The 26,658-nt window shown below is 47.9% G+C and overlaps 1 protein-coding gene across 2 annotated transcripts in view; it reads right to left on the bottom strand.

Annotated features, from left to right (window-relative positions):
- IGSF3 (immunoglobulin superfamily member 3) overlaps nt 1-24,428 on the bottom strand; it is a 92,580-nt gene extending 68,152 nt beyond the window's left edge. For both annotated transcript variants that reach the window (XM_041420891.1, XM_041420892.1), the window contains exon 1: nt 24,334-24,428. In XM_041420891.1, coding sequence (XP_041276825.1) covers nt 24,334-24,376 — 43 coding nt within the window. In that variant the 5' untranslated portion in view covers nt 24,377-24,428. The remainder of the gene's footprint in view (nt 1-24,333) is intronic.
- Between the last annotated feature and the right edge of the window lie 2,230 nt (nt 24,429-26,658).

Below are 26,658 nucleotides of genomic sequence, written 5' to 3'. Positions count from 1 at the left end.
TTGGATGAACAGGCTGGATTCCAGAGGAGCAGGGAGCAGCACATCCTCAGTGCTGTTCCCTGTGCCTGGCTGCAAACTCCTGCTCCAGCACAGGTGGGCACAAATGCTTCTCAACACTTAAAAAAAATCCCGAACAGCAGTACTTCCCCAAAACTATTTTAATCAAGAAAGGAAAGAAGAAAAACAATCAGCCTGAGGCAGACATCCAGCAGTACATGTTGTGCTCAAACAGTTACCTTTTGCATGATGTTTGGCATTTTGCAAGCTCTGGGAATTGCTATATCTATGTCACACAGTATTAAGAAGAGAACTGCATTTCTTAGTGAGCAAGTGCTCTGATTAGTAAAAATAACATGTCTGAGATCCCATTTAAACTCTTCTCACTGCCTCTCGAAGTGAGAGAAGAGCTCACTACAGGAGGAGCTGTGTGCTCCACACCTTCCCTAGGACACCCAGGAGACAGTGATGGTGGCATTTGGCTGGTACTGCACGGGCACAGCTGGCTTTTAATTGCAAATCCAATATAATTTACTGACATTGCAAGGGCTGATAGGGAGGAGGTAGTGAGCCAAGTGCTACTTTAAAATTAATAAGAAATTGCAGGTTTGTGCATCTGTTTTTTTCCAAAACACAGCAAATCCCACATGATAAAGAGGAAGCCATCCCCCGATCCTTATCCCCTATGGATCAGGGCTATTGTTGCCAGCCTTTTGAGCCAAGAGCAAGCCAAACAACAGCCAGGCAGCTCCCAGCTTACCCATCTCCCAAGCCTGGAGGTGCACAGGTGATAAAAGCAGGGGCAAGAGAGGGCAGGGCAGCCAGGTGGTTAGACTGAGGCAACCAGGGACAGTGCAGGACTCAGGAACCCCAGATGCCCAGTCCCTGCACCTGCCCTATGCCAGCTCTCCCAGCAGGGCCACTGCAAATGTCATGGGAAACAGCTCTGAAAAGCTGAAAAGCACAGGAAAGGCAAGAGAAAAATGTTATGTCAAAGTCACGTAGTCGTTCAAGTCTCCCTTGTCACATCACAGCCAGGATTTCAATGCCTCTCCAAGAAAGAAAGGAGCAAAAAAGGAGCATCAAGCATCCCTGCCAGCTAGGCATCTCCCCCAGCAGTGCTGCAGCTCAGCTTCTGAGTACATGGTGTCTTTGCAATATCTGTACCCTCACAGCAATCTCAGATGATTCTGGCAAGATCTGACCTTTCCACTGAGACACACACAGAGCTCAGGCTTTCCACACACAATTGGTCGTTTCAGGTGCCTGAAGTACTTTGAAGATGCCCCATTTCAGAAAGTGCCAAACATTTATCTTATGGGAAGGAAGTGGACCTTCAGGTCCCTTTCAGAAAAACATGTGTGCAAAATTTTAGCTGAGAACATTGACTCAAGGCTTATTGCAAAGGACAGGTGGGTGTAGTAAAAGGATGCCTGAGCACACAAAAACTCTGCCACAGCATTGACAGCTCAAAAGAATAAATAAAAACTCATGACAGAATGATGAAGAGCCTCTTGCACAAATATTCTCCCCATCTCAGACCATATGGGTTATGCCTGCATCACATCCAAAAACACTGCAGCAGTTGCACCAAGTTATGTTTGATATCAATAATCACTGCCAGTAGTCATTTAATCTGAAGGAGAAACTTGAGCTCTTATGAGCACTATCCTGGGTCTCTGATCACTAGGCAGCAACTAAAAAAGTCATGATATACACATCTTCTTGGTATAGATATCTTCTATAAGCACTAGGGCTAACAGTGATGAACACCAAATGGATTACATGGTTTGAGGGGATATTTCTACCCCTGAAGCTTTACATAAGTTTTCCTTCACTGAGAATCTCTAAAGTACTATTTGTCAATAACTGACAATATTAATCCTAAATTTCCTTTAAAAATTACTTTGTGCCTTTGACTACAGTTATTAGACAGAGAACATTTCCAAGGAGATCCCTCTCCCTTTCACAAACACACAGCACACATCTGGGTTTTGTTGTTGTCACTATTGTTTGTTCAACTTACAGGCACTCCTGAAAAAGTGTCAAGAGAGGAACAATGATGATAAACACTAGGGAATGGCTTCTCTGTCAGAAATAATGGGAGTCTGGAGGAAAAAAAAAGGTCACTTGAAGGGGATCTGGTAAAGTTTTCTTCACAAATATATAAGCTATGGCAAAGATGGTCAAGAATTTGACCCTTTACCATCTCTTCTAGTTTAAATACCAAGGGCCATCAGCTGAAACTGGTCAGATCCAGATTTATAACAAGGGAGGCAGTTTGAACACAGCAGACCTGTGGACGCCCTTGCCAAAGGACACTGTGAGTACGGAAAAAATTTACATGGATCAAAATATGAGCGGGACAAGCACATGAAAGAGGGCTACCAAACAGGTAATTCACATCAGGTTCATAAGACTCCCAAAACAAGCTACAACTGCACAGCTACCTGCCCCCAGCTTTTTGAGTCAGGATGCTGAGCAAGGTGCAGGATTTACTCTGAACTGGTACAGCTGTCCTTGTGCCCCCCTTCACAACCCCTGTACTCTTCAACAACGTGGATCACATCTGTCTGCAGGCTATGCCTTGGTTATACTACAACAGAAGCTAAAAAAGGTACTATTTTGGCTTCTTCTCCAAGAGCATGACTATTTCTGCTCCGAACACCTGAATTGGTTCCCTCAAAACATCCTTAGACCTAAGGAGCTTGTGCCCCTATGCAGGGAAGGAGAGGGAAGGGGAGCGTGCATAAATCCTACTTGGCTATGACAAATTAGCATCTGCAGCAGACCACAGGACCTGGCAGAAAGTCCCCAGTAATGAAGACAATTCAGACATAAGTGCTAAAGCACAGTTACAGTAAAGAGTCTAATTCTGAGATTAGAGATCCAGAGATGCTCCGGGCAAGCTCAACCCAAGAGCAGGTGCAAGCGCGCCACAGGCTGTGGCCACTGCTGCCCTCCTGCAGGCCTGAGGGGACCTGCTGGAGCCCAGGCTGACCACCCAGCCGGCCACTGCGCTCCAGTGCATGGCATGGTGCCATCTAAGGTGAGGAAAGTGCCAGCAGACCTCCTCCTGCAGCTCCCTGTGTCCTGCTGCCCAGGAGCTGCAGGCTGTGGCATCGCCCCTCCTCAGCGCTCTGACTCCCCTGCCCCAAAGCAGCAGCACTGCACAAGCCTCTGCTGCCAGTGAATTACTCAGGGACAGTTAGCATCCTCCCAGCTCATATTTCCTCTTAAATCAGACTAATTTTTCAGTCTCACTTATGCACGAGGCTTCCCAGGGGATGGTCCTTCCTCTCTCCCTTCTGTCACGCACAGAGCTTGTAGACACCTCTTCCCAAACCCAGCCCATTACTCAGTCTCTGCTTTTCCTCTGGACTCCATAGCAGAGCTGACACCCACAAAACAGTCATTCATTTCAAGAAGGCTCTTCCAAGCTCACCATTGTCCAGCCACTGAGAACACTTCCCCAAGCAACCAGAATTTTTTTTACCATGGGTTGAAGACTAATAAAATCTCTGAGGGAGACACTCTGCCCCACACCAGACAACACCAAAGCAGAGACAATCTTCTAGCAACACACACCTGCTTTTCTGTGAAGTCTCCTGTTAAGGCACACAACCAAAAATTAGGTTTGAGCCTAATTTTTGCATAAATGAGTCACAGCAGGAACAATCTCCATACGATGCAACCTGCTGCCAGATGGATAAAAACAATGCTATCAGAAGAAAACATGTGGTAAGCCCCCACCATTCCCCCAATACGGTAAAGCCTCATTTTGGGAAAATACAGTGTTTTCTTGGGGTATTTTTTCTCATGCCAAGAGAGCTCAGTGTACTGAAAGGCTGGCTGGAGCCACCTGCAGAACAACTCTGTCCCTGTCCTCCACCCTTCTGCTTTCACGTTTAAATGGTGCAACCAAAAGGATGCCTGATCCCCTATCCTCCCCTTCCTCCCCTCCTGCCACCATCCCAGCACCACGGACCATTTTTCCTAAACCATCTCATAAAGCAATTCATTCCTCATTCAAATTCTTCCCACTACTGAGCCAACTAAGGATGGCTAAGTGGCGAGGTCAGCCAGGAGCAATTTATACAATAATTGGTATGGAAATACCAGAATCAGTGGGGAAATATCAAAGCATGGGCAAAGTAGACAGGAGCTGCCAGTGAAGCTCTTTGTTCTTCCAACACCACTGCCTTCCCTCTCTCTGCTCGCTGCTCCGTCTCACAGCCGCTCACATCCACAGCAGATGTTTACTGCCTTTTCAGAAAAACGTTTTCAATAAATATGAAAGAGATTGCATTTCTTTTAATCACCACAGATTGCTGTGGCCTGTGACTAGCTTCCCAAGTTCTGACTGTAAAAGAGGTCTTGTACCTCTGCTATAAATATGCATCCAGTCAGACATCCGACCCCCTCGCCAAGATCAGAGCCATTTTACATCCTTTGGTTCTTCTCAGATCTGGCCCTTATATTGACAGAAGACTTCCTTATTTTCCCCAGTGTGGCATTGGTATTCTGCAGATGCACAGTGTAAAATGTGATCTGCCCTTGTGATTTCTTCCCCCCGCTTTTTTAAGCAAACTACATCCTATATGGATGTCACATTCCTCTAACTGCTCCTTCCCTGTTCTACAATTAGGCATATTAAAATATGCTAGTTTTAACACCACCTTAGAACAGCAGATTCTTGAGCCACAGATCACGGCTGCTGTATTACTACAACCTCTAAACTTCTAAAAATGCTGAAAGGATGAAATAATAATTCATTATCTACGTTGGACACTGTGAAAGCAAGAAGCAATAGGCTTGGACTTGAAAAGTGGAAATTCAGACTGGTCATGGGAGCTAGCTAAATGCGCCATTTCCCAGAAACTAGGAAAGTGAGGCACCAGAGAGACTGCTCTGTGAGAGACTGAGGCATCTTACACTACAGCTTCCTCTAACAGACACTTACTTTCTTCAAGGACACCACAAGGCAGAGATGAACCTGCCCCGGGGGATGCATGACACAAGATCTCCCTGCTCTTACAGTTCCATCATTCTCAATCACCGCACCAGAAAGTATATTTAAAGTTACTTTGCTGCACAGAAGCCCGAAACTACTCTTTAATCTAGTACAGCTTTACTTTGAAAAGTCAAAGTACTCAGCATCGAGAAGCCAGCCAGACACATCTGTGGTCAGAAAAAAGAGCAATACCCATAATAACCAAAGGAAGGGGAATGGCTGGGCAGTCCTTCTGCACACAGATCCCTGAGCTCTGGAGCTCGTGGTGCTCAGCCTCCTTACTTCACAAGGGCTTTGAAGCACTTGGTGGCACAAGATGTACCTGGATGTAAAAGGTAACAACTCATGCTGGTGCACGAGGGACAGACTGAGCTGGCTGCCCTGCTGCTTCAGAGTCATAATGGCAAATGACTGCTGGGGACCCAAATATCTTTGTGCAACACACCTACTGCTTACTGCAGTTTTATTAATCTCCTGCAAAGATGCTGAGAAAAAAAGAATCCCTTATAACCTGCAATCCCTGTATTCACCAAAGTTTTGACAATTCCCACAGAATGCTGGCTCTTCTCTGCACCTAAGGCAGAGCTCGTCCTGTGAAACATTTATTCAACTGTTTCTCTTCCTCCAAGGTCAGCATACGACCTTTGCAGCCCTTTCCCATCTCCCAGATCAGCATGTTCTTCACATACAGTACCACGGTTACCCTTATCACTAAGGGAAGAACAGAGCAGAAGCTCCCTGGCAGATTATGCTTATATTGGGAGTATGCAGGCAGGAAGTGTTGGATTGCCCACGCAGTACTTCTGACTTGCACTGCTCCTCGTGCCTTATCCTTAGGAGTTTCTCCTTCCTCACAGCCCACTGAATCCATGCCCTAGTGACTTGTATCACTGCTGCTGGTTCCAGGTCTGGTTAAGCACTACAATACAAAGCAGCGTTTACAGCAGCCTGCTGGAATGCCCAAGGCAATGCCTACTTTTATATTTTCCAATGAAAAGCAGTGATGGCTTCATTAGTGCATCCCCAGCTTGAGTTTTGAAGCTGTCACCACACGTACTCCCTGTAAGATTTAGTGCAGACCTGCACGAACAGTGAAGCCTCCAAAGATTCCTATGTGTGCTTTTCCTTCTGTTCTTGCAGCTACCTCTTAAAATACATGTAAGGACATACCATTTACCCTGGTGTCTCTAGTACTGCTCTAAAAGATTCAGCACTACCGTTTTAGTACCAAAGCTATGAAGCACCAACACTGTGAAGCATTTTGGACTGCTGAACCCTTGGTGCTCCCAGCCTATCAAGAGGAGGGGGTGAAATGAAATTGTTTTGAGCATCAAAGCTAGGCAGGAAATTTCTGACATAGTTCATTATGCCCTCCAGCCCCTGTACTTCTTTTTATTATCCTTCTTTAGTCTTCAAGTCCTACATGTTCAACGTCTAGGGTCACTCAAAGAATTGTCAAACATTATTCCCTGTGCTATCACTCACTCTCAGACAATAAGAAACTTCATTTTGTTTCACAGTCAATAACGTTTTAATGTCACTTCTTTTTTCGTTTTCCTGCATGCTCTGCGATCCCTTCCAATATTAAAAACCAGAATGTCCCTATTATTGCTGTAATTCACCTCATAACATCCCAGATGCTTAAATACTCTCCCAGGAGAAAAGAGTGCGGAGTCCCAAATCTCACCTTCACATTATCCTTGCCAAAAGGAAACAGCATTTATTACCCAGGCTTTCATTAAAGGAATTCCCTCTCTTTCATGAGAGCTCTTAAAATACATCTGATGCATGGAGAGCCTGGTTTCTTACTGTCCCTCAAATTTATTTTTCCTAAAGAAAAACAAAGCTTCTTGTTCTCTTTTATTAAAACACAGGGAGGAAGGACAGACATACAAGTGCCTCCCTCCATCTCCTAAGAGAAACACCAAAACACTGTTTTGGCCCATCTTCCCATACTCCTTGAAGCTGCTTATTTGGTTTTCTGCCCTTCCCCTCTCTCCAAGTGACTCCAGATTTTTCCTTACTTTGGTAAGGATGACACTTAGGAGTTCAGCACCCCTATTTTTCTCTATAACCTTTACTTGCATCTTTGTCCTTCTAGGCAGGGCTGGAGCATCTCCTTTTCACCTCTAAACTGGAAGCCTCAGGCAGTCATTTATTAATTGCTTAACCCCGAATTGATTACCTTCTAGAGGGAGAAACTTAACAACAATCTGGTAAATATTGACAGGCTGGAAGAGCTGATGACAAAGTGCCCTGCCGCACATTCCTTCCTACCTCCCAGGGCACACCAATCCTCCAGCACTCCAGCTGTATCCTTAGGCTGCTCCCCACCTCCTTTGGAGCACACAGCTCTGCAGAAATAACACTAAAAAATAGATCTAAAATGTAATATCTAGAAAAGAATGCAACTGAGGCAATCTCTCCCTCTTCCTTCTGGCATGCTGAACAAACATTTGTGCCCTTCAGCCACAACCATCAGCAGGAGAGAACATTCAATTTGCAAGGCAAAGCTGCCATCTTGTACTCCTTCAGCAGAAAGAGCTTTCAGCAAACTGACTTATCCCCAAAGTCAAGTGTATTGGCTAAAAGCACTCATTTCTCCAAGATAGTTTTCCCACCGCACCATAAAGGATCACAGGAATATGAAGTACAGCCATATAGCAGCAGTTAGTTTCCATTTTCTCCCCACAAATTCATCTGGATTCTTCCCTGTTCACTAAGCAGCAGCAAGATGCTGCTTCTCAAAACTTCTGTGATTCAGTCAGACAGCATCCCTGAAAGACAGACAAAGATCCAGGGAGATTCTTCAGCTACCTGCTCCCTTTTATTGCTAATTAAGATGTTAGAACTCCCTGTCTGCATACACTATAATTTATTAGTTTGACATGCTACACAGACTATCAGCAGTTGTCACCAAACTACCAAGGCTCTCATTTCAAATAGGACAGGAGCTTTCTGGCATTTGGAAAGGAAAACGGAACAAAACAAATCAAAGGGATGCAGAAGCATTTATGTTACTATTTCTTCCAGGGAGAAAGAAACAGTCATTCCTTTTAAGCACAGTACTACTACCAGTGAGTAAAAAGGACAATCATGCAATTCTCCTCCCTGAGGAGGAACAAGCCCATGCACCAGGGGGAACTGACCAGCTGGAAAGCACAGGAAAACACTTTTTATACTAAACAAGCAAACAAACAAAACCAACACACAACAGTGAGAGGTAACTGCACACCGGCACAGGCTGCTCCCAGAGATTCTGGAGTCTCAACCCTGGAGATATCCAAAGTTATCTGGACATGATCCTGAGCAACCTGCAAGTGGCTTGGACCAGATGATCTCCAAGGCTCCCTTCCAACCTCAACTTTTCTGTGAAAGACTCTCCAAAATTGCATTTTCACCACTGCTGTAGACTCAGTTACCTTAGCTCAGCACCAAACACCTACACAGAGCAACCCCACTGCACCAGCTACATAGAAAAAGTGGTAAAAACACCCTCATCCCAGGAGATTCAGTTAAAAAATGTGGTTTCACAATGTAGTTAAGCTGATCTAGTAGGTACCAGCTGCCACGGCAAAAAAGCAGCATTGCCTTCCCACTCACTTTATTCCTAGCAAAATGCACACACTCCTCTCCCCATGCTTGACCTCTACACGAGCTGAAAAAAGAATGACCCAAGGAAAGAGTTTTCACCGAGAGAGCAGGAACACCTTTTTCTTTGGGGAACGGGGGGCAAACAACCCTTTTAATGGGTTGGGATGGAATGGTTTGCACCAGCTCAGGCACACTGTGAGACAGCACCTTCAGACAGCAGATGGGTTAAGAGAGGGCAGGGAAGGAGAGCAGGGCAGAGTGGGAGCAAGTGCCAAGGTTTCTGTCTGCTGGAGACCCTGATGCCAGGTCTCTAGCAGGCCTTATGCAAAGGCAGCAAGTCAAGAAGTGCTGCAGGTGCTCGCTGCAGGTCACTCCCCATCACACAGAGTAAAACAAAAGGGTTCCAAGCCACCACTTTCAGCAAACAACTCCAGGAGCAGGAGGCTTAATGAAGTCTAGCTTCCCGTGCCTTCAGGAGGGAGGCTGTCTCTGGAACTAATGAATTGACTGCAAGCTCCAGCTGGAGCTTCTCCTGCAGCTGGCACAGTCATTTGGAGGCACTGCTGAGGTCCTTGAAGAAAAGGGTCTCCTTCAGTCCCCTGCCACTGCCCTGACTCAGCCACCTACTCTTCACAAGGCTTGCAGGAACTTGTTTATATCCGAGCTCTCTGCTCCTGTCAAATTTGCGTAAAATTGGCCAAAGGGCTTCCAGGTTATCTGGAAAGGGGTGGCAGAGGCAGCATGATCAGATAAACCCTCTTTCTCTGAGAACCCCGCCTGAGGAAACACAATGAGAGGCAGAGGCTGGGAATCAAAAACCACAGAGGGAAGAAGCACTAGAAAGAAAAGGTAGAAGGGCTTTAAAAGAGAAGACACGTATCTTGCTTTTGGCACAGCAGAGGAGGAGGAACTAATTTGAGAGTTCAGGGGAACCAGCAGACAAAAAAAAAAAAACACAACAAAAAAACGGAACGAATTTCGGAGGCAGAGATGGTAGGAAATGCTGCAGCTTACATTCCTTAAGCAGAAAGAGCCAGGTGCGTGCACATGCATGTAAGCAAGCACCAGAGACAGGGGTTAGAATTTTGAATTGAACAGAAATACAAGCCTGTAACACCAGCACAGAGAGGCCACTCCAGTTTTTAGGAGTGGACAAAATTACAAAGAGGCAGGGACTGTAGGAAGATCTGGACAGGGCCGTAGAACAGACCCCTTGTAGCCACACAAAAACAAACCCTGAAGCTGGTATACAGGGTAAACTCATGAGGTCGTAAGAAAAGCTCTGTAAGAGGCAGGAAAAGACAAAGACAACAGAACTTAGAGGAGATCACTCCAGGAAGAGACCAAAATTGGTCAGTGCAAGGTCGATTACAATGTCAAGAAAGGTAATATTTGATCACAACCAAGATATAGAGCAGTGGGGGCTATTAAGAAAGCCCTTGTGAAGTAAATCACAGACTACACTGGCAGAGAGCTGGGAGGCAAAAGCTCCAGACAGAGCATCCCATGGGGCTTGCAGAGGACACAGCAACTGCTGGAGGAGGCGGGGGATAAAGCAGCTACACAATGAAGGAGAGAGGCTATGAGCAGGAAAACAAATGACAGAGACAATGAAAAATTAGTTGGGACCCTTAAGACAAGCAGAAAGGTTAGAAATTCTACCTTTGTGAAAAGCATGGAGAAGGAAAGCAGGACAGAGAAAACCAACAAGTGAAGACAGACCATCATTTGTATGCCAGCTCTCTTCATACAGTGCTACAGTTCGAGAAGCAAATCCGAAGATGGAGAAGGGCCTATTCAGGCTTGGGGGCAATACCACCATCAGCATTCAGTAAAGCAAAAATTAAAAGAGTTGATGAGACAAGGCAGAAAGGGAAGAAGCCAAACTCAGAGATGGGGAGGTCAGCATGGTCAGAGGACTCATGCCACTGCATGACAGCAGGAGCAGAAGCAGCAGATGGGAGAGAGAGCAGAAAAAGTGTCCTGAGGATGAGGGGAGATGCCACTGCATTGGTGGTGTAAATACTGATAATGAGTGGGCGGAAATCCAAATCCAGCGTGCACAAAAAAAGCAGCAGCAGGAGTGGCAGGGGAGGAGAAAAACAGAAAGACCCTGAAGGGGAGGAGCAGTGCTGACTGAAAATCCAGACAGGCTGGCAAGCCAGGCACCTCCTTATGGCATGGGTGACCAGGCACAGGGAGGAATGGCTCTGGACTAAGCAGCAGCATCTGCTGAACAAGAGGGGCCCCAGCCTTCAGCACCAAGACAAGAACTACACATGAGAGACGCAACACAGAAAGGGACATGACCTTAACAACTGCAAGTCTCATTTGATGTATGGAGTCTGGGAAAAGCTGCAAGTTGGATTTTTTCGGGATTACAGAATCAGCTCAGCCACACCACACCTCGGGCACCGGTCCAAACGCCCTCCCGCCTCCCAGAGCAACCCATCTCAGCATCCATGAGATGAGATGGGGCAGCACAGCCCGAGAGATGCTCCAAAGGCCATACACCCTGACTTCAGCAAGGGCAGGCTTGTCACTTTATAGGGCTGCAGGTTTATCTGAAGGTCTGAAAGAAAGCAGAGTCCCAGCTTCTAGACAGACAATGTGTTTGAGGGTGACTAACTTAACAGCATTTGTCACTAAACAAAAAAACCTTTCTAATCAACTGAGAAAAGGAAGAGTGGAGGATGAAATAGATCTTTCCTAAATACACCACTCTGAGCATCCTCCTGCCTACACTCCCCAATGAGCAGACGTATGCAGAAGTTTTCATCTTCAGCTACTTACTTAGCAAAGCCTAGTCCCCTCTGATCAGGGAGTTAAGGAAAGGCTTACACAGCTACCAGGGAGGGAGGGTTTTATTTATCTGATTTCAACATGCCCAAGTTATCAGACTCTAGAGGAATTCAATTAATGAGAATAAAACTCTTGTTTGATGCAAGTCTGGAAGGGTGCAGTGGGTTGTTTTTTTCAGCAAATAGCTGCACCCCAGAGATTTTACACTGATTATAAGCCTGAACAGCGACCGACTGATGCAAGCAGAAGAGATTCAGCAGCTGCACCCAAACACCACACACGCTCCAGGTCTGTCAGGGACTGACACAGCTGCAGGAGACCAGCAAAAAGACAGGGAGAAGGGAAGGCTGCAGGGCCAGGAAGCTGGGACTGCAATCCCAAAGGAGCTGCTGAGGCCATCCCCCTCCTCACCTCACAGCAGCAGCAGACTGCTGGTGAGGGTTGGCACGGGTTGCACCCACTAGCATGGCTGGGAAATGTCACTCCCAAGGTGAAGGCAAAATTAAACGTCCTGCACAAGCTCGTGAGGCAAGGCTTGGGCACCACAGGCACTGGGCTGCTCCTGGCCAATGTCCCAAAGCACACAGGAGCCAGCCCCGTGCCCAAGCCAGGCTGTCCCTGGCTGGGAAGGTGCCCCCATGCCCACACAGCCACCTGCTCCCTGCCACGTCCTGGGGCACTTGGTCAGGGCTTCTTCCTGCCACCACAGCATCCCCTGCGTCCCCTGGTGAGCAGCAACTGTGACCTGTGGTGGCAGCGGGGACAAGGAGACCATGGCACACGCTGCCCTGGCAAAGGCACCCAGCTGTCACCACCTGGGACAGAGCTCCTGCCCCTCGTGGCAGTGTCCATCCCAGTGGCTCTGCCCAGGCCATGCCCTCTCACTCACGGCCACCCAGTGAAGGGGCACAAACGGGGCACAACCTGTCTCCCAAGGGCTGGCCCCAAGGTTTTAAATGTGGCACTGGTCACACCTGGGCTGGGGTTGGCCTCTGGCACTGTGAAAGAGGGGGAAAGAAAGAATTCTGACAGCAATATAGGCTTTGGAGAATTTTACTCAGATAATCCTCTCTCCTAAGGTTGGCCAGCTGGCTTTAAAGGGAACAGACGGAGCAACATCACAAATCACTGAACCGATGGGAACCAAACACAGGGCACAAAACTCCTCTCACACAAACGTTTCTTTTTAAATCCTGCCATGAAGATAAGCACAGCTCCCAACACCATTCCCAGGCAGTGCTAGTCCTAGGAGATTTACCCGATGTTTATTCAATGCACATTTCTCCAAAACCCACATGGTACATCCAGCCAGGAAACCGAACAAACATCCATAATTTCCTTTGACACCTCCTAGCTACACTGCTCTGACAAAAGCAACCAGAGCCATCCAGTATCAACGCATGCCAAAAAAAAAAAAAAAAAAAGAAAAAAAAAAAAAAACCCCAAAAAATCCCTGTTATCCCTGTCTCCTTACTAAACCCCTTCAACACAGTGAGCCAGCAAGAGGGAGGAATCACAGGCCGAACCAGCCAGATTCCATCAGCTGGTTAGGACAGCACCAATAATACCTCCTGGCTGTATATTTGGGAAAGACATGTAGGTGTTTCTGTAGTCTGCTTACACAGAAACCTCAGGAACTCTCCCCTCTCTTCCCTAAGGGAGATTCAAGACATTTGAGGTTTAACAGCTGCAACAAACAGCATCCTCTTACTAGAGAAAATATTCAGGAACAAGAGAACAAGAGACACGGTTACTGGAACAGGATGAAAACATGGAAAAAGCCTCTGGGGTCTAAGTGCTGCCCTAATGACTGCAGACTGCTACTCAGAAAAATCTGAATTCAAGTATACAGCTCTCATCACCACTTGCAGATCAAATAGGAATGGCAAGATGCAAATCTTGCTGCCTGCAGAAGAGGTAATCTAAGACACCATTTGTGAGCAACCCACTAGCAGTGCCACAGCCCCTGCAAACACAAAGAAATAAAAACCTGCAAATGCCCTTGATCTTGCATTCATTCCCAGTAGATTACTGTGCTGAACCCAAACATCATCACTTTAATGTCTGGAGCAGTTGAGGGCACAGTTATTATTACACATGAAATAGCAAGAGTATATACTCTCTATTCAAATTCGATTGCAGACATGGCAGATGGGTTAAAAAGATGAGTTAGAAGGAAAATAATGCCAACTATTCTCCTTAAAATAGTTTTAGGACCACTATCTTATTTATTTCACAGCGAAGAGGTAAAGCAATTCTACAAAGCCAACTCAAAATTAGCAGATATATTTTCCCTTTACACTAGAAAAGAATGCAGATGCTAAACCTATTATATAGACAGTGAAGTGTCATCAGAGCAAAGAAGGCAAAAATAGCTAACTTATCTGTAAGATGACTAAGCAAATGGATTTTCAAAAATATGCTTTCAAATATGACACCCTTTTCTTAGAGCTGCATACATCCGTTTAGCTTTGTTAATTTCTCAATTCTTTCTTTTGATAATTTATTTTTAGCCTCCCACTAGCATACTTCCCCAGAAGCCTCACTTCACCCTACCCACACTCAAGATTCGCATCCACACACGGAGAATGATTTAGAAAACGATGCTGATCACCCCAGTAACTATGGAGAATCTCTACTGCAGCACTTTCAAGATCACATACGTGCATTTCTTTTACATCTGTCCATCCACTGGAAAACTCTACTCCTGCTGTCTCCCACCCTCATTTCTACCACCTCTTCATCATCCCCACCTGTATTGCAGGGGTCTTTGTGGCTCCACTGGTACCTTCCAGGACTGGAACCTTCCTTTCTGATGTGACCCTTAATCCTATCATTTTTGCAGCTAAGAAACAGCCCACCTCCTTCCCAGGCCACCACCAGTACCAGGAGGAGAAGGTCCTTTCTGATGTGACCCTTAATCCTATCATTTTTGCAGCTAAGAATTTTTGCAGCTAAGAAACAGCCCACCACCAGTACCAGGAGGAGAAGACTACTTGATGCCACCTCAGGAGCAGCAGTGGTTAGAGGAATGGGAGCAGCAGAACCGGGTGCTGCTCCTACAGCTGGGGTGGGAGCCACATTCCCCAGCACATCTCTCCCACATGTGCTGCCAGCAGCCAGGTTTAGAGGCCGCTGGAATCAGTTATGGTCATGCTCCTCTGCACATCTCCCTCTTCCACCAACACCCAGATATCTCTGTAAGGAAAATTACCCTTTCCTCAGATTACATCTCTTCAGGGACTTAGTTGGCACCCACACAACTGCAGCCTCTGGTAATCTACATTTCTGAGGTAAGCAGCAGGAGTTGGTGCTTGGCCAAGCCTCCCACTGAGTCATTCTTCTGCCACGCCAAAGCCCTGCATATGACTCCTCTCTGACTCTTCCCCATGGAGGGATGGGTACCCTAGAGAGGGTGATGAAACATTGGAATGGGCTGCCCAGGGAGGGGATGGAGTCACCATCCCTGAAGGTGTCTAAGTGCCACTGGACACAGCACTCAGTGCCATGGTGGTGTTCAGTCACAGGCAGGGCTCTAGGACCTCAGAGGGCTTTTCCAGCCTAATTGATTCTGTGATTCTGAGGCAGCTCCTGCTGCATGCCCTGTCTGCTGCCAGGAACCCAGCCCTGAACCTCCAGGAGCCAAGCACAAAGCTCTGGGGTCCCCTTCCCAGCAAGCGGCCTTCCCAGGCTCAAATCCATTACACTGAGATCATTAGGATGCTTTCAGTAATGTATCCCAGTGGACCTGCTAGAACAGCTATTAGGCATTTGACACACAGCAAAATCCTTCCTCACATTCATCTCCCTACACCCTCCCCCAAAACAAGCCAGCCTAAAAATCCAAGGGGATAGAGATTAGAAGGGTGACAATAGCTTAACAGAGGCACGCTTGTGAGAAAAGGTGACAAACCTCTTTGAGATCAGCCTCTTGCCTCCCCTACACTACCCCACACTGCTCAGGGCAGTCTCAGATACCTTTCCCCCACTGCTCCAGGAGGAAATAAACCTCCTTCCCACCACACATTTGCAGCCACATTCTTCCCTGCAAAGACTGAAAGACAAAAAATTAGCCCAAACCCCAGAGCCAGGCACAAATCAGAATAACCACTGAGTAAGTGTTGCCCTTCCTTTGCTTGGCAGCCACAGGGTAGCATCTGCAGAGGGACCCTGCAGGCACAACTGGACAATTCTAGAGGAGTGGATGAGGCGTAAGAGCAGCAGAAAATAGGAAATAAGAACAAAAAATAGACTTCTCAGGAAAGACTTCTAAAAGAACCAAGACAAGGTCCCTCTGTGCTCTAATGATGATGGCAGTATCTGAAAGATCACCTCCAAACACACCTCTCCTCACATGCAAGCAAGGAGAAGAGGTGGAATAAAAAGCAACATGAGATGAGAAAAGCATGTTTTGATATCTAAATATGAAGATGAGCAGGTAGATTTAGGCACTCCTTGTAGCCCTTTGGACCCTGCACAACTTTTGCCCCTCTGCAGTGCAGGTATCTGAGGCTGGACTCTGCGTCCTAGTCACAAGAAAGGCACCTGAAGCTGATCTTGCTCAAGTCCAACTCATTCACAGCAGACAGGAGTAAGTGCTTGGCAAACTTCAAGCGTTTGGCAGCTCCATACTCTAGATTAGATTTAACTGCCAAGCAGCTCATGGCATTGGACTGATTAGACGTAACAGCTCCTGAGGTGCCAGTGACCCCTAGATTAACTGTGCTGCTGTAACACTGATGGCTGGGATGAATCACAGCAGCTCCACGTTACAGCCACACGGGCTGTGCCCCACCAGCCTGATGGGGAGGCAAGCAGAGCTCTCCTTCACCTAGGATAAGCAAGAGAGCTTGTGCAGGTAAGTAACACCACAGAGCTCAAAGTAAAAATCAATTTTCTTCTTTTTCTAACACCAAGAGTGAAATCAATCAGGCTGTAACAATCTCTTCCATGCCATGTTTTCTTCCACGCATGAGAAAAAAAGCAGCCTGTTTGCTCACAGACAGCAAATGAGACCTCAGTCCTAACACTGCATATCTCCTCCCCAAATAATCCCATTACACCTTTTAAGCCACTCTCTCTACTTCAAGCAGCCAAGAACAGAGACAGAGTGACTTGCCTACCATTATATCACAAGTCAGAAGAAAGCAGTGGAATTTGCACGCTGTGACTCCTGCTGTAGGCACCGGGTAACACTGCAGGCATAAAGGTCAAACCCTTCAGCAGGAGCTCTCAAGATATTGTCTGCAGGCCACAAGCAGCCAGCAGAAAGCTGGGAGATGGCACAATGCCAGCCCAGCTTCCGTCGGTATCCATGTCTTTCCTTGGAAAGCTCCTTAGCACCTGGCAGGGCGGTTCAGCACTCATCCCCCACAAGAAGGAGCAAACATCCCTCCTCTGTAATGAGATTAGACAGCGGAGCAGGAAAACAGGATCTGGGAACCTCCAGGAGAAGAAAGCCAAGCTTGACAGCGTATTCAGGAGGGTGGAAGAAGCTGAGGGGCCAGGACTGTATGAGAGGGGAAGGAGCAGAAAGCACTGAGTCAGGGAGATGAGATCAGATGAGATGATATGGTGAGAGGGGCAGAGCACTTTGAAAGCACACCGGAGATAAAGGCATCCAGGTAATTGCTCAGAACGGAATAAATATTAGTAAGTACTATAATTACCTCCAACACTTTACAAAGCTGTAAGGAGAAATATGACTAGAAGAGAGGCTGGCACACAAATGCTGGTTGGAAAGCTCTTATTTCAAGCTATCAAGAAGGAACCAACAAGGCCTGACACCCAGGTTGGTAATTTCAGCTTGGCAGCCAGCCAGAGCCCTTTGGCTGGATCCTAGGTACTGGGTAACTCGAGTTAATAAGTGCCAGATTCCAGCAGTATGATTTTCCAGAGTACTGAGCTTCTGGATGACTTCTGGCAACAAACAACTGCCTTCTCGTACTCATACTCAAGGTCCAGCTTCCATTTCAGAGATTTGGAGGAACCTGGGCAGATTCCCATGTTCATGGTGCTGATGCTGAAGGGAGACAAAATGATTAATCCAAGATGAAAAAAGCCCAATTTATCTAAGCAGCCAAATTTAATAACCTTGCTGTAATGAGAGATCAGAGCCCTTCTTTCCCAAAGAAACAACCAAAAGTTCTGCTATTTTGGGGCTCAGTATCTTATCTTCAAGCCTCCATTTCTCTAAAAGCTTCAGAAACCACCCATTTCACAGCAGCCTGGGTCAGTGCTGAGCTCCTCTCAAAGCACTACAGAGTCTGTTGAAAAATAGATCTATCTCACCCCCTGCTCCCATCTCCCTTTGACAAACTTATCAACTTCCACACAAAGCCCAAAAGCCATAAAAGTGACAGCAGGCCTCAGGCAGACACATCAGGAATGCAATGTGGGAAGAACAACCTAAAAAAACACCCCAAAAATCCCCCAGATGCACCACCATTCCCTGTTATTGCCCCTGTAATCACAATGACTCTGAAGGGGAACGTATTTGCTGGGAAGCAAAACTATCAGCTTCTGTGAGCAGAGTAGGGAACAGCAAGCAAATGACAGCAATTCCAGGCTCATGCCACTAGTTAAAAACCCCCCAAAACTTAGCAGTGCCACAACAGCTATCAAAAATCACCGGCAAACACATCAGAGCCTGATGAGCTGTTTTGCAAGAGGCAGAAAAACAACATCCAGAACAGCAAAGCAAACAACTGGCATTAATGAAATGCCTGACAGTGCTAATGGCTGTGCAGCTGCCCCAGATGCTGCTCTGGATCCCAACTGGGACAACTTTGTCACCAGGAACTGTGCTAGAATCTCTTTATTCCTGCACTTCAGCAGCAATCTCATCCCCTCTTGACCAGCGAAGTCTTAAGTCTGCCAAAATCAGAAGAGACAGGAGAAGTGCTGGGATTTTTCAAGTCCCAGATGGAATCAATACCTTGTTTGGAAAGAAGTCAGCTAAGAGGAGAGGTAAGTACACTGCTCAGGAACAGGGCAAATACAGAGAGATCCTCACTATCCAAGTTTCCTTTGTATTCAGGAGTCTTTGACACTGGAAATGCTATGGGTATGCTGTAAGGCCTGGCATTTGGCAAGATCAATCCTTCAGAGCCTGTTCTCCTCTGTCTTTCTTACCAGCTGCGTTCTTCACCTTCCTTCTCCCCCTAATGCTTTCCCTTGGTTAATATTTTCTTATTTTTTTTTTTAGGCCTGGAGAAAAGAAGGCTCCAGGGAAACATCACTGCAGCCCTTCAGTACTCAAAGGGGGCTTATAAAAAAGATGGAGAACAACTTTATAGACGGCCAGATAGTGATAGGACAAGGGGGAACAGTTTTAAATGAAAAAAAGGGGACATTTAGATTAGATGTTAGGAGGAAATTCTTTACTCAGAGGGTGCTGAGGCACTGGAACAGGCTGCCTAGAGAAGCTGTGGATGCCCCATCCCAGGAAGTGCTCAAGACCAGGTTGGATGGGCCTCAAGCAACCTGGTCTAGTGGGGGGCATCCCCACCCATGGCAGGGAGGGGGTGTGGAACTAGATGATCTTTAAGGTCCCTTCCAGCCCAAATCATTCCATCAGTCTGTGATCCTTTTCCCACTCCTCCGCTTTGCAGCGCACCACCTTTTCCCTCCCTGTGGATCACTGCCCAGTAAGAGCTGGAAACGGACCTAGAAACACCAAGGAACTACCAGCACAGGAGTAAAACCAGGAAAGAAGAATGACATGAGGGTTCAGGCAGCTGTTTCAGCCAGAAACTACAGATTAAATGCTAAGCAGGACAGAGCAGGCAGCCTCTGTCAGGGGCTGGTAACACTTAAAGAGAGTGGCTGGAGCAAACACTGGGCTCACTGGAGGGCTGCGTAACTGGTCACACATCCTTGGACCCCAGTGATGAGACCCTGGGACATGGAGAATGCACATCCCAGCAAACTGGGGAACCCAGCCAGCCAAACTTGCCATGCCCTCCAGCCACCTGCCTCCACAGCACCCCCCTTCCCTTGGGATCCCACAGACATCTGCAGGACCATGCGAAAAACAGATCTACTTTCACAGCAGACAAAGTACTGTGCAGCAATGGTATGAGTCCTGAGTGTCAAAGCCTTTCCCTCCCCAAGAAAGGCCTCCCATCACTTAGCTGAGATGGTCTGGTTTTGTGCTCATGTCCAATTACTTACTGAAATGTGACTTCAGCAACAGCCAGAAAGGCAAGAGTTCCTCTTGTCTCACTGCCATTTGCTAATTAAACCTAACAAGAGAAAGCTTACTGACTTACATCACTTGAAACACGTTCCTCCTGATGGAGACAGGGTGAGCAACAGGTTAGAGCTGGACATGACATAAATGCACAGACACCCCAGACCCACCAAAGGCAGCTGCAGACTCAATTTCTTTCCCTTGCAGTGTGATGAAACCCAGCTTTGTCAGGAAAGGCTCCATTTTAGCCTCTCCATGGCTGATAAGAAACAGATGCTAAACGTCTCCTAATATTCTAACACAGAGAACTATTCCTTAAGAAGATTTTATACGACTAGGAAAGAAATACCAATACAAAAATGGAGTCAAAACCCATTTAGCAGGTTATCATTAAGAAGTATTTAGGAACTTCAAAGCCAGAGGCAAATCACAATACAGCAGTTTTCCAGACACTGGCTGGAGGGCCTAAACGCCCTTGATACCAGTAGACAAGTCAAATCATGAGCTGAGGAACCCTAGCAACAATAAGAAAACCCTATTGTGCTAGAAAATCTTCCCCTGCCTTTCAGGAGATTTTCTTGGTGCTTTAAGTTCCTGGGCAGGAGGAATCCTGCAGACTGCTAACTATCAGACAGCAAAAAGCACTCTTTCAGGTTACAGCACTCTGATTCACCCAAGGTAAACCAATGAAAACACCTCTGCCTTCAAACTAGACTGTATAACCTTTAAATCAATGACAGAACACTTGACCAGTTTTGTACAGATAAGAAAGAAAACCAAAAGAAAAAACTTTAAAAGACTTTTTTTCAAAAAAGGCAATTTCCTGGTCAAAAAAAAAGCATCAACAAGCCTCCCAACACTGAAGTGATGCTCTCCCTACGACCCCCTCTCTGCCACCCCCTTCCCTGTGGTCTGCAGCACTGTTTATTTTCCCTTTCACTTTATATAATGGGTCTGGTAGAAGTGTTCTAAGTACACATTCGATTTGCAATAAAAACTGCTTTAATAAAGACATCTAACTTGACGGAAGGTCAACTAAAAGACAACAATTCGCATAAACCAAAACCTCCTGTGTAAATAAACAGGATCTGCAGGAGCCTCAGGATGTCAGACAGTCTGGCCAAGACTGCAGGGAGGGAGCCTGCCCATGAAGAATTACACTTGGGGACGGGCAGGAGCGCAGCCCGGCTGCAGGGACACGCACAGAGCCACCTCATGAACGAGGCAATGGCCAGAGCCATCTGCAGAGCATGTTCCCCAAATAAAGCAGACTCACAGCCCAGCCCAGCACGCTCGGGATCGCTCCAGCTCCGGCACCGCACGGCGCAGTGATGCCGGGCAGCGAGCACAGGCGCGAGGGCAGCGGGGTTGGCTCGCACAACGACGCTGGCGGCGCAGGACTCGGGGCAGACGCAGATGGAGAAAGCACGATCTTGGCCACTGCTGCTGACACTGCATCCAGGAGCAGATGAGGCGCCAGCAACGTTCCTGGGCCGCGAGCTGTGGTGAACAAAAACGCCCCCCAAACACCCTGTGTGCAAACACCCACTACGCTGTTTTCTCCACATGCTCCCCTCCAGCCAAGCAGCCCCCAGGTCCATTGCACCTAGGCTTGTGTCCGGGGCAGGCAGCAGAAGAGCAGGAGGGTGCAGGAGCAGAAGTCTTGAGCGGCAGCCAAGTGCACACTGCTGCTTCCCAGCCAGCATCCCTTCCCCTCCGGGAGGCAGGCCTGGAAGATCATCCCTCCGTTCTCCAAGAGTCACCTGGGCATGGGTATTTCACTCCAACATGCCATTTACAAGAGAGCTTCGGTTTCAAGACCTTACGGCATGCTCTGCTCCCCTCTAGGAATCGCAAATAAATCACCAATTACTATGCATGAATAGAGAGAGGAAGAGGGTAATGAGTCTATGTACATATATACATATGCAATGTTTGAACACAAAGAGCCGTAAATTGCATTCACAGGTGGTATTCTGGAGACTGCAAGAGACTCAAAAGCAGAACTATTCATAAACCAGTCACTGACATGAATGAGTTCAGCATTCCCCAGAAGCCTATTGTGTTTCCTATATATTACACTATAAATATGAGGAGTACCAGACTTTGCATCCCTCCCTGCAAAAAAAAAAAAAAAAAGAAAAAGGAGGTAAATCTTGCAGCTACACATAGGATTAGCACTGGCTGGCACAAGTATTAATGGTCTCATTGCTGCATGAGGATTATTTACAGCACTTGCTCTATTTTCCCATTTTGTACTTGTTGTGATGAAGTGCCACTTGTTTAAAGAACCCTGTAACAAACACTGCAGCAAGAAGGGGGGGAAAAAACAGCAGAGATCTACAAATGTTACACCCACATGCCAGATGTGGGTTTTCAGACCCTGGTTTCACAGTTACTTGGATTTTGGTAGGTAGTTAATGCTTGATATATTATATTAAATCACCCACCATCTCTTTCCATAACCACAGTTCCTCATTCAGTGATTTTAACGAGTTTGCAGAAAGGGAAGGGAAGAACGAGTTGCATTTCTTTTTCTGCATATTTGACCCATAGTATCCTAGTCCCATATTCTAGCATTAGCATTACTTGTTTGGAAAGCAACAGTCTTTTTCTAGTCAGTCACATTTATGTTACAAAACATGCATTTTTACTCGAAGTCAAATGATGTCTCAGTTTTACAAGGGGCAACCTAAAGCACTTCTACGTGACTTGTGGCTTTGAGGCACTCTCACACATCCCCAGCTTTATCAAAACTGGCAGCTGGGCAAATGGGGAACCACCAGCTAAAGAAGTCCAGGTGAAAAGAACAAAAAGTAACTCCAGGCACACACGTGGTACACATCCTACCCTTAAAAACAGCCTCACGTTCAGCAGAGGGAGGCCAGCACGATGTTTTTACGAACTAGATACGTCCATGGGATTTGGGGACCACTGAAAAGCAACCTATCCTCCAAAGCGACAGCTGACACCACGCAGCTCATCCCCCGGGGAGGACCAAGGCAGGTTAGAGCCGCTTTCAGAATGCAGAAATGTAATTCTTGCAGGCAGGGGGTCGGGGCGACCTCGGCAGCGGGCAGGGCTCCGAGTGAGCACCAGCACGGCGTGTGGAGCGCAGGGCTGGCGGGTCCCAGAGCCGGGAGCCTTCGGCAGGAGGAGGGATGCCCTGGGCAGGAGGAGGGATGCCCTGGGCAGGAGGAGGGATGCCCTCTGCTGCTCCTCCGCCGCAGCAGCTGGGCGTGCTCCGGAGGGAGCGCGCAGCGACCCACAGACCCGAGCGCTCCATATTAGGAATCCCTAATCCAGAATGGGGCTATTGTTCTTCTACAGCACAGACGGAGCGTGCGAAGCCAAGGCAGCGAGAGCTGCGCCCTTCGCTACACCCATCTTGCGGGCTACGGCAGCCTCGCTGCACTCACGGAGCAAAGGCACCCTGGATAAACTTAGCTCGTTTTTTTCCATGGTTAGGGGAAGTTTGAACCATCTCCAAAACCATTTCAAAGAGTTCGCTCTCTCTCTTTGCTAAAGACAGGCAGAGCACACCAACCCCCCCCCACCTCCGCCCCAAATTACAGACATGAAGCATGACTGCAATTCTAGTAGAGATCTTGTTTCCAAATTGGCAGAGTAGGTATGTATGTGACAATTCTCAAGACAGTAAAATTGCCAGCCCTGCCGCTTCTTCCCTTAATAGCGTTAATGCCAGCAGAAAATCATACCAATGAAAAGGCAAATCAAAACAGCCCCGAGGTTGCTCTGCACATACACAGGCAGAAAGCAGCGTGAGGGTGCCGTGCCGTATTTGCCACAAATGTTCCTATCAACTCATCAGTACTTAAGCCTCGCACACTGGTCTGCAGCAGAAAGCGTAGAGGCGTTTTAAGTGTCTTGTATATTCTGCTTTTCGCGAATTTGTAGGAAGGAATCTCGCACTGCCACAGCATCTCTCAGCCAGCGCTGGGATCCCAAAGGACTTTAGGGAACTGCATACAGTCATCCCCGGGGCAGGCGCTCGTGGGACGGGACAAAACCACGCGTTTATCGGTTCGCGGGGTACAAAACGCGCCTCGGAGAAGGGACCACAGGAGCACTTTGAGAGGCAGCACAAAGCAATCAAATTGCATTTCACGGCAGCAAGGATTGCCTTCCCTGTACATTTCAACGCACTCTTCCAGAGCCAAGCAGAGCACTTTGTTTCTGCAGCCTGCCTTACCCCGGGCATTTTCTCCGCTTTCATTGTGCAAGCTCAGCACAGAGCCGTGTAACTCCCTACCCTTACGGTTCCCCTCCGAGGCACCCCCGACCCCAGCAGCAGCCCCTGGACGGCCGCTCGCCTTCCCAAGTTGCAGCCGGAGCCTGCCCGGAGCTGGAGCTGCTCGTCCCCTCTGCTCCCACCGCTCCCACGCCCCGGCCGGACCCCGGGGCACGCCGAGGAATGGCCACCGGGGTACTGCGGCTGGAGAAGAAACCCTGATGTATTTTACACATATATATACACATATTTACAGGGCTTTTCTTTTTTCCGCCACTCCTCCCTCCGACCACAGGAGCAGCGCGGGCAGTGACAACTCCTGGGGACGGGCGCTTGGCACTGACAAGGGGTGATCCTCCGGCACGCCTTGCGAGGGGCTGCGCCCACCGGGGGTCCCGTCCCGTCCCGTCCCGTCCCGTCCCACCGGGGGACCCCCGCGCTGTCCCGTCCCGCCCCTCCCCGCCGGCCACGGGCACTTACCGAGGAGCAGCAGGGAGGCGAGCTGCGGCCGCAGGGTCCGCATGGCTGCCGGGGCGCGGGGCGGCGGCCGCCCTTACCTCCCGCCGCGGGGCGCCCACAAAGGGAAGGCGGCGGGGCCGGCACGGGGAGGCGCCAAGGCAGGCGGGGGCATCGCCCCCGCAGCGGGGCGGCCGCCGCGCCTCCCCTCCGCGCCGACGGCTCCCGCGGGAGAGGCAGCAGGAGAGCGAGGAAAAAACGTCTCCTCCGAGGGGCGGAAAAAAAAACCAAAAAAAACGAAAAAGAGCACGGGGAAGGTGCGGGGGAGAGGAGGCGGGGGTAGGCACGAGCGACAACAAAAAGACCCCACCCCGGAAAGTTACAAAAATAAGCGGGGCGCCGCGGCCGCCAGCTCGCCCCGGCCCGCCGCCCTCACCTGCCCGCCCAGGCCCGCCCGCTCCCCCGGCCCGGCCCGGCGCGCTGGGGCCGGCGCTGCCCCGGCCAGCGGCGCTGCTGGGACGGCGCTGCGGAGCGAGGTGGCTGCGGGTGGGTTGTGGGGTGGGGTAGGGGTCGTGAAGGGGCTGCAGGGATAAAACGCGTTCCTTTGTTTTACGGGAAAAAAAAAAAAAAAAAAGGAGAGAGAGTCCTCGGGCGCTCCTTGGAAAGCCGGCGTCTTGGGATGTGGTATAAATGCGCCCTTTTGTTTCCATGCGAACCAGAAATAACAGCCGGGCTTTCCAAGTTTCGATCAACTCGTGACCGTCCCGCTGCGATGCGCTGTCGCCGAGACCCGAATCCAGGGCTGGCATTAATGCCAGGTTGCCAGATGTGAGCCCTTCCCGTGTGCGGGCACTGCTGCACTTGGGATGCTGCCCAGTCAATCAACAGCAGTGTGTCAATGGCAGAAGTGCTTTGAAAGTACATCCCGGAAACACTGAAATGCATAAATATGGCAACACTAGGCGCTGGGGCTGAGGTTGTTTGTAAATAAAATGAGAATGAGAAAGCTCTTCTCAAGGGTGCAGACGTTCAGATTTCCTTCCAAGTGAAACTCCTAGCTGCTTGTTTGCTTACAAAAATAAGAAGGAGGCCAGAAGTGACAGCAATAGCAGAATGAGGTACCCCCCTAATGCTCCCATCCTGATTCAAGGATCCTCTACAGGAGACCCTTCTGCCTACGTACGGAGTGTCCCCAGTGAAGTGCTGGTGATGCAAATGTAGGAACCCAACCCTTTTATGCCACAGAAAGGCAGAAAGCAGCACAAACCCAAACTGTCTAATAAAAGATGCCAAGTCCTTAGAAGCTGTACCCAGCAGAAGTCAGAAGCTGTCTGGATTACCATATGGACTTGCTTCCCAACGTGGCTGTCGTGGCAGATGCGTTGGTAGCCAGCTTCTAGTGACCCAGCAAATTCTGTTTCTGCAGGCTAATAATGTTAAGCGTGCCGTTTTCAGAGTGGGAGGTTTAATTTGAAACTTTGCCATGCTCTCTGAGCAGAGGAGCCAAAGAACAGAATAACCAGAGATCTGGGAGAGAAAGGGTTAGTGTTGTACTTGCACTGAAAATGAAGCTCACGCTTTGGCCCTTAAGCTTTAATTGCATCAAGACTGCCTTCAACTGAGACTTGGAAAAGGAAAAGAGGTGTTGATAAGAGTTCATAGAAAATACCAGTCTATTTGGCTTTTCTCTTAGGTGATTTGAGGAGTGAAATGTCATCCACTGTAATATTGCTCAGCTTACCCAATATTTGTCACATTTGTCCTATTATAAGTCCTCATGGACAAGTCCGTGAGTACTGGAGCAAGAACCGTGGAACTACTTTGAAGCAAACATCCAACATCTTTAAATTGGGGCAGGATAAAGATCATTTACTCATGCATATTAAAGATAATTTACTCTTTTGCTTCAAAAGATATGTAACTAAAGAAATAAATAATATTTTTAAAAAAAGGCAAATTAAGAAATACAGGGCACAAGTAGGACAAATTCAATAAAAAAGCTTTGTGATACACAAGATAGTTTTTATAGATGGCAAGGGATATAGACCTCAGATTCATGACATTCCTTTTTAGACACATTATTTCCATCTTCAGATAAAGAGACAGAGATGAAAACACTGACATGATTCAGGTGATTTCCAGGGACAGGTCAGGGACAAGCCTGGTGTCTTGGCTCTGAATACATTGCTTTTGCCAGTGGAGCCTGTTGGAAGATAATTCAAGATGATTTTATGTGAATTCTTGCTATTTTCCAGGCACTATGTGACTTTATAGCATACAAGCCTAACAGGAGCATAAAAATGCCCTGCAAAAATGTTATCAGAGATTCACTAAACTCACATCCTCTTC

This window comes from Onychostruthus taczanowskii, unplaced genomic scaffold (genome assembly GCF_017590055.1).
Source record: "Onychostruthus taczanowskii isolate IOZ18803 unplaced genomic scaffold, ASM1759005v1 scaffold67, whole genome shotgun sequence".
Lineage (NCBI taxonomy): Eukaryota > Metazoa > Chordata > Aves > Passeriformes > Passeridae > Onychostruthus > Onychostruthus taczanowskii.
This window is presented reverse-complemented; position numbering and strand designations above follow the sequence as displayed.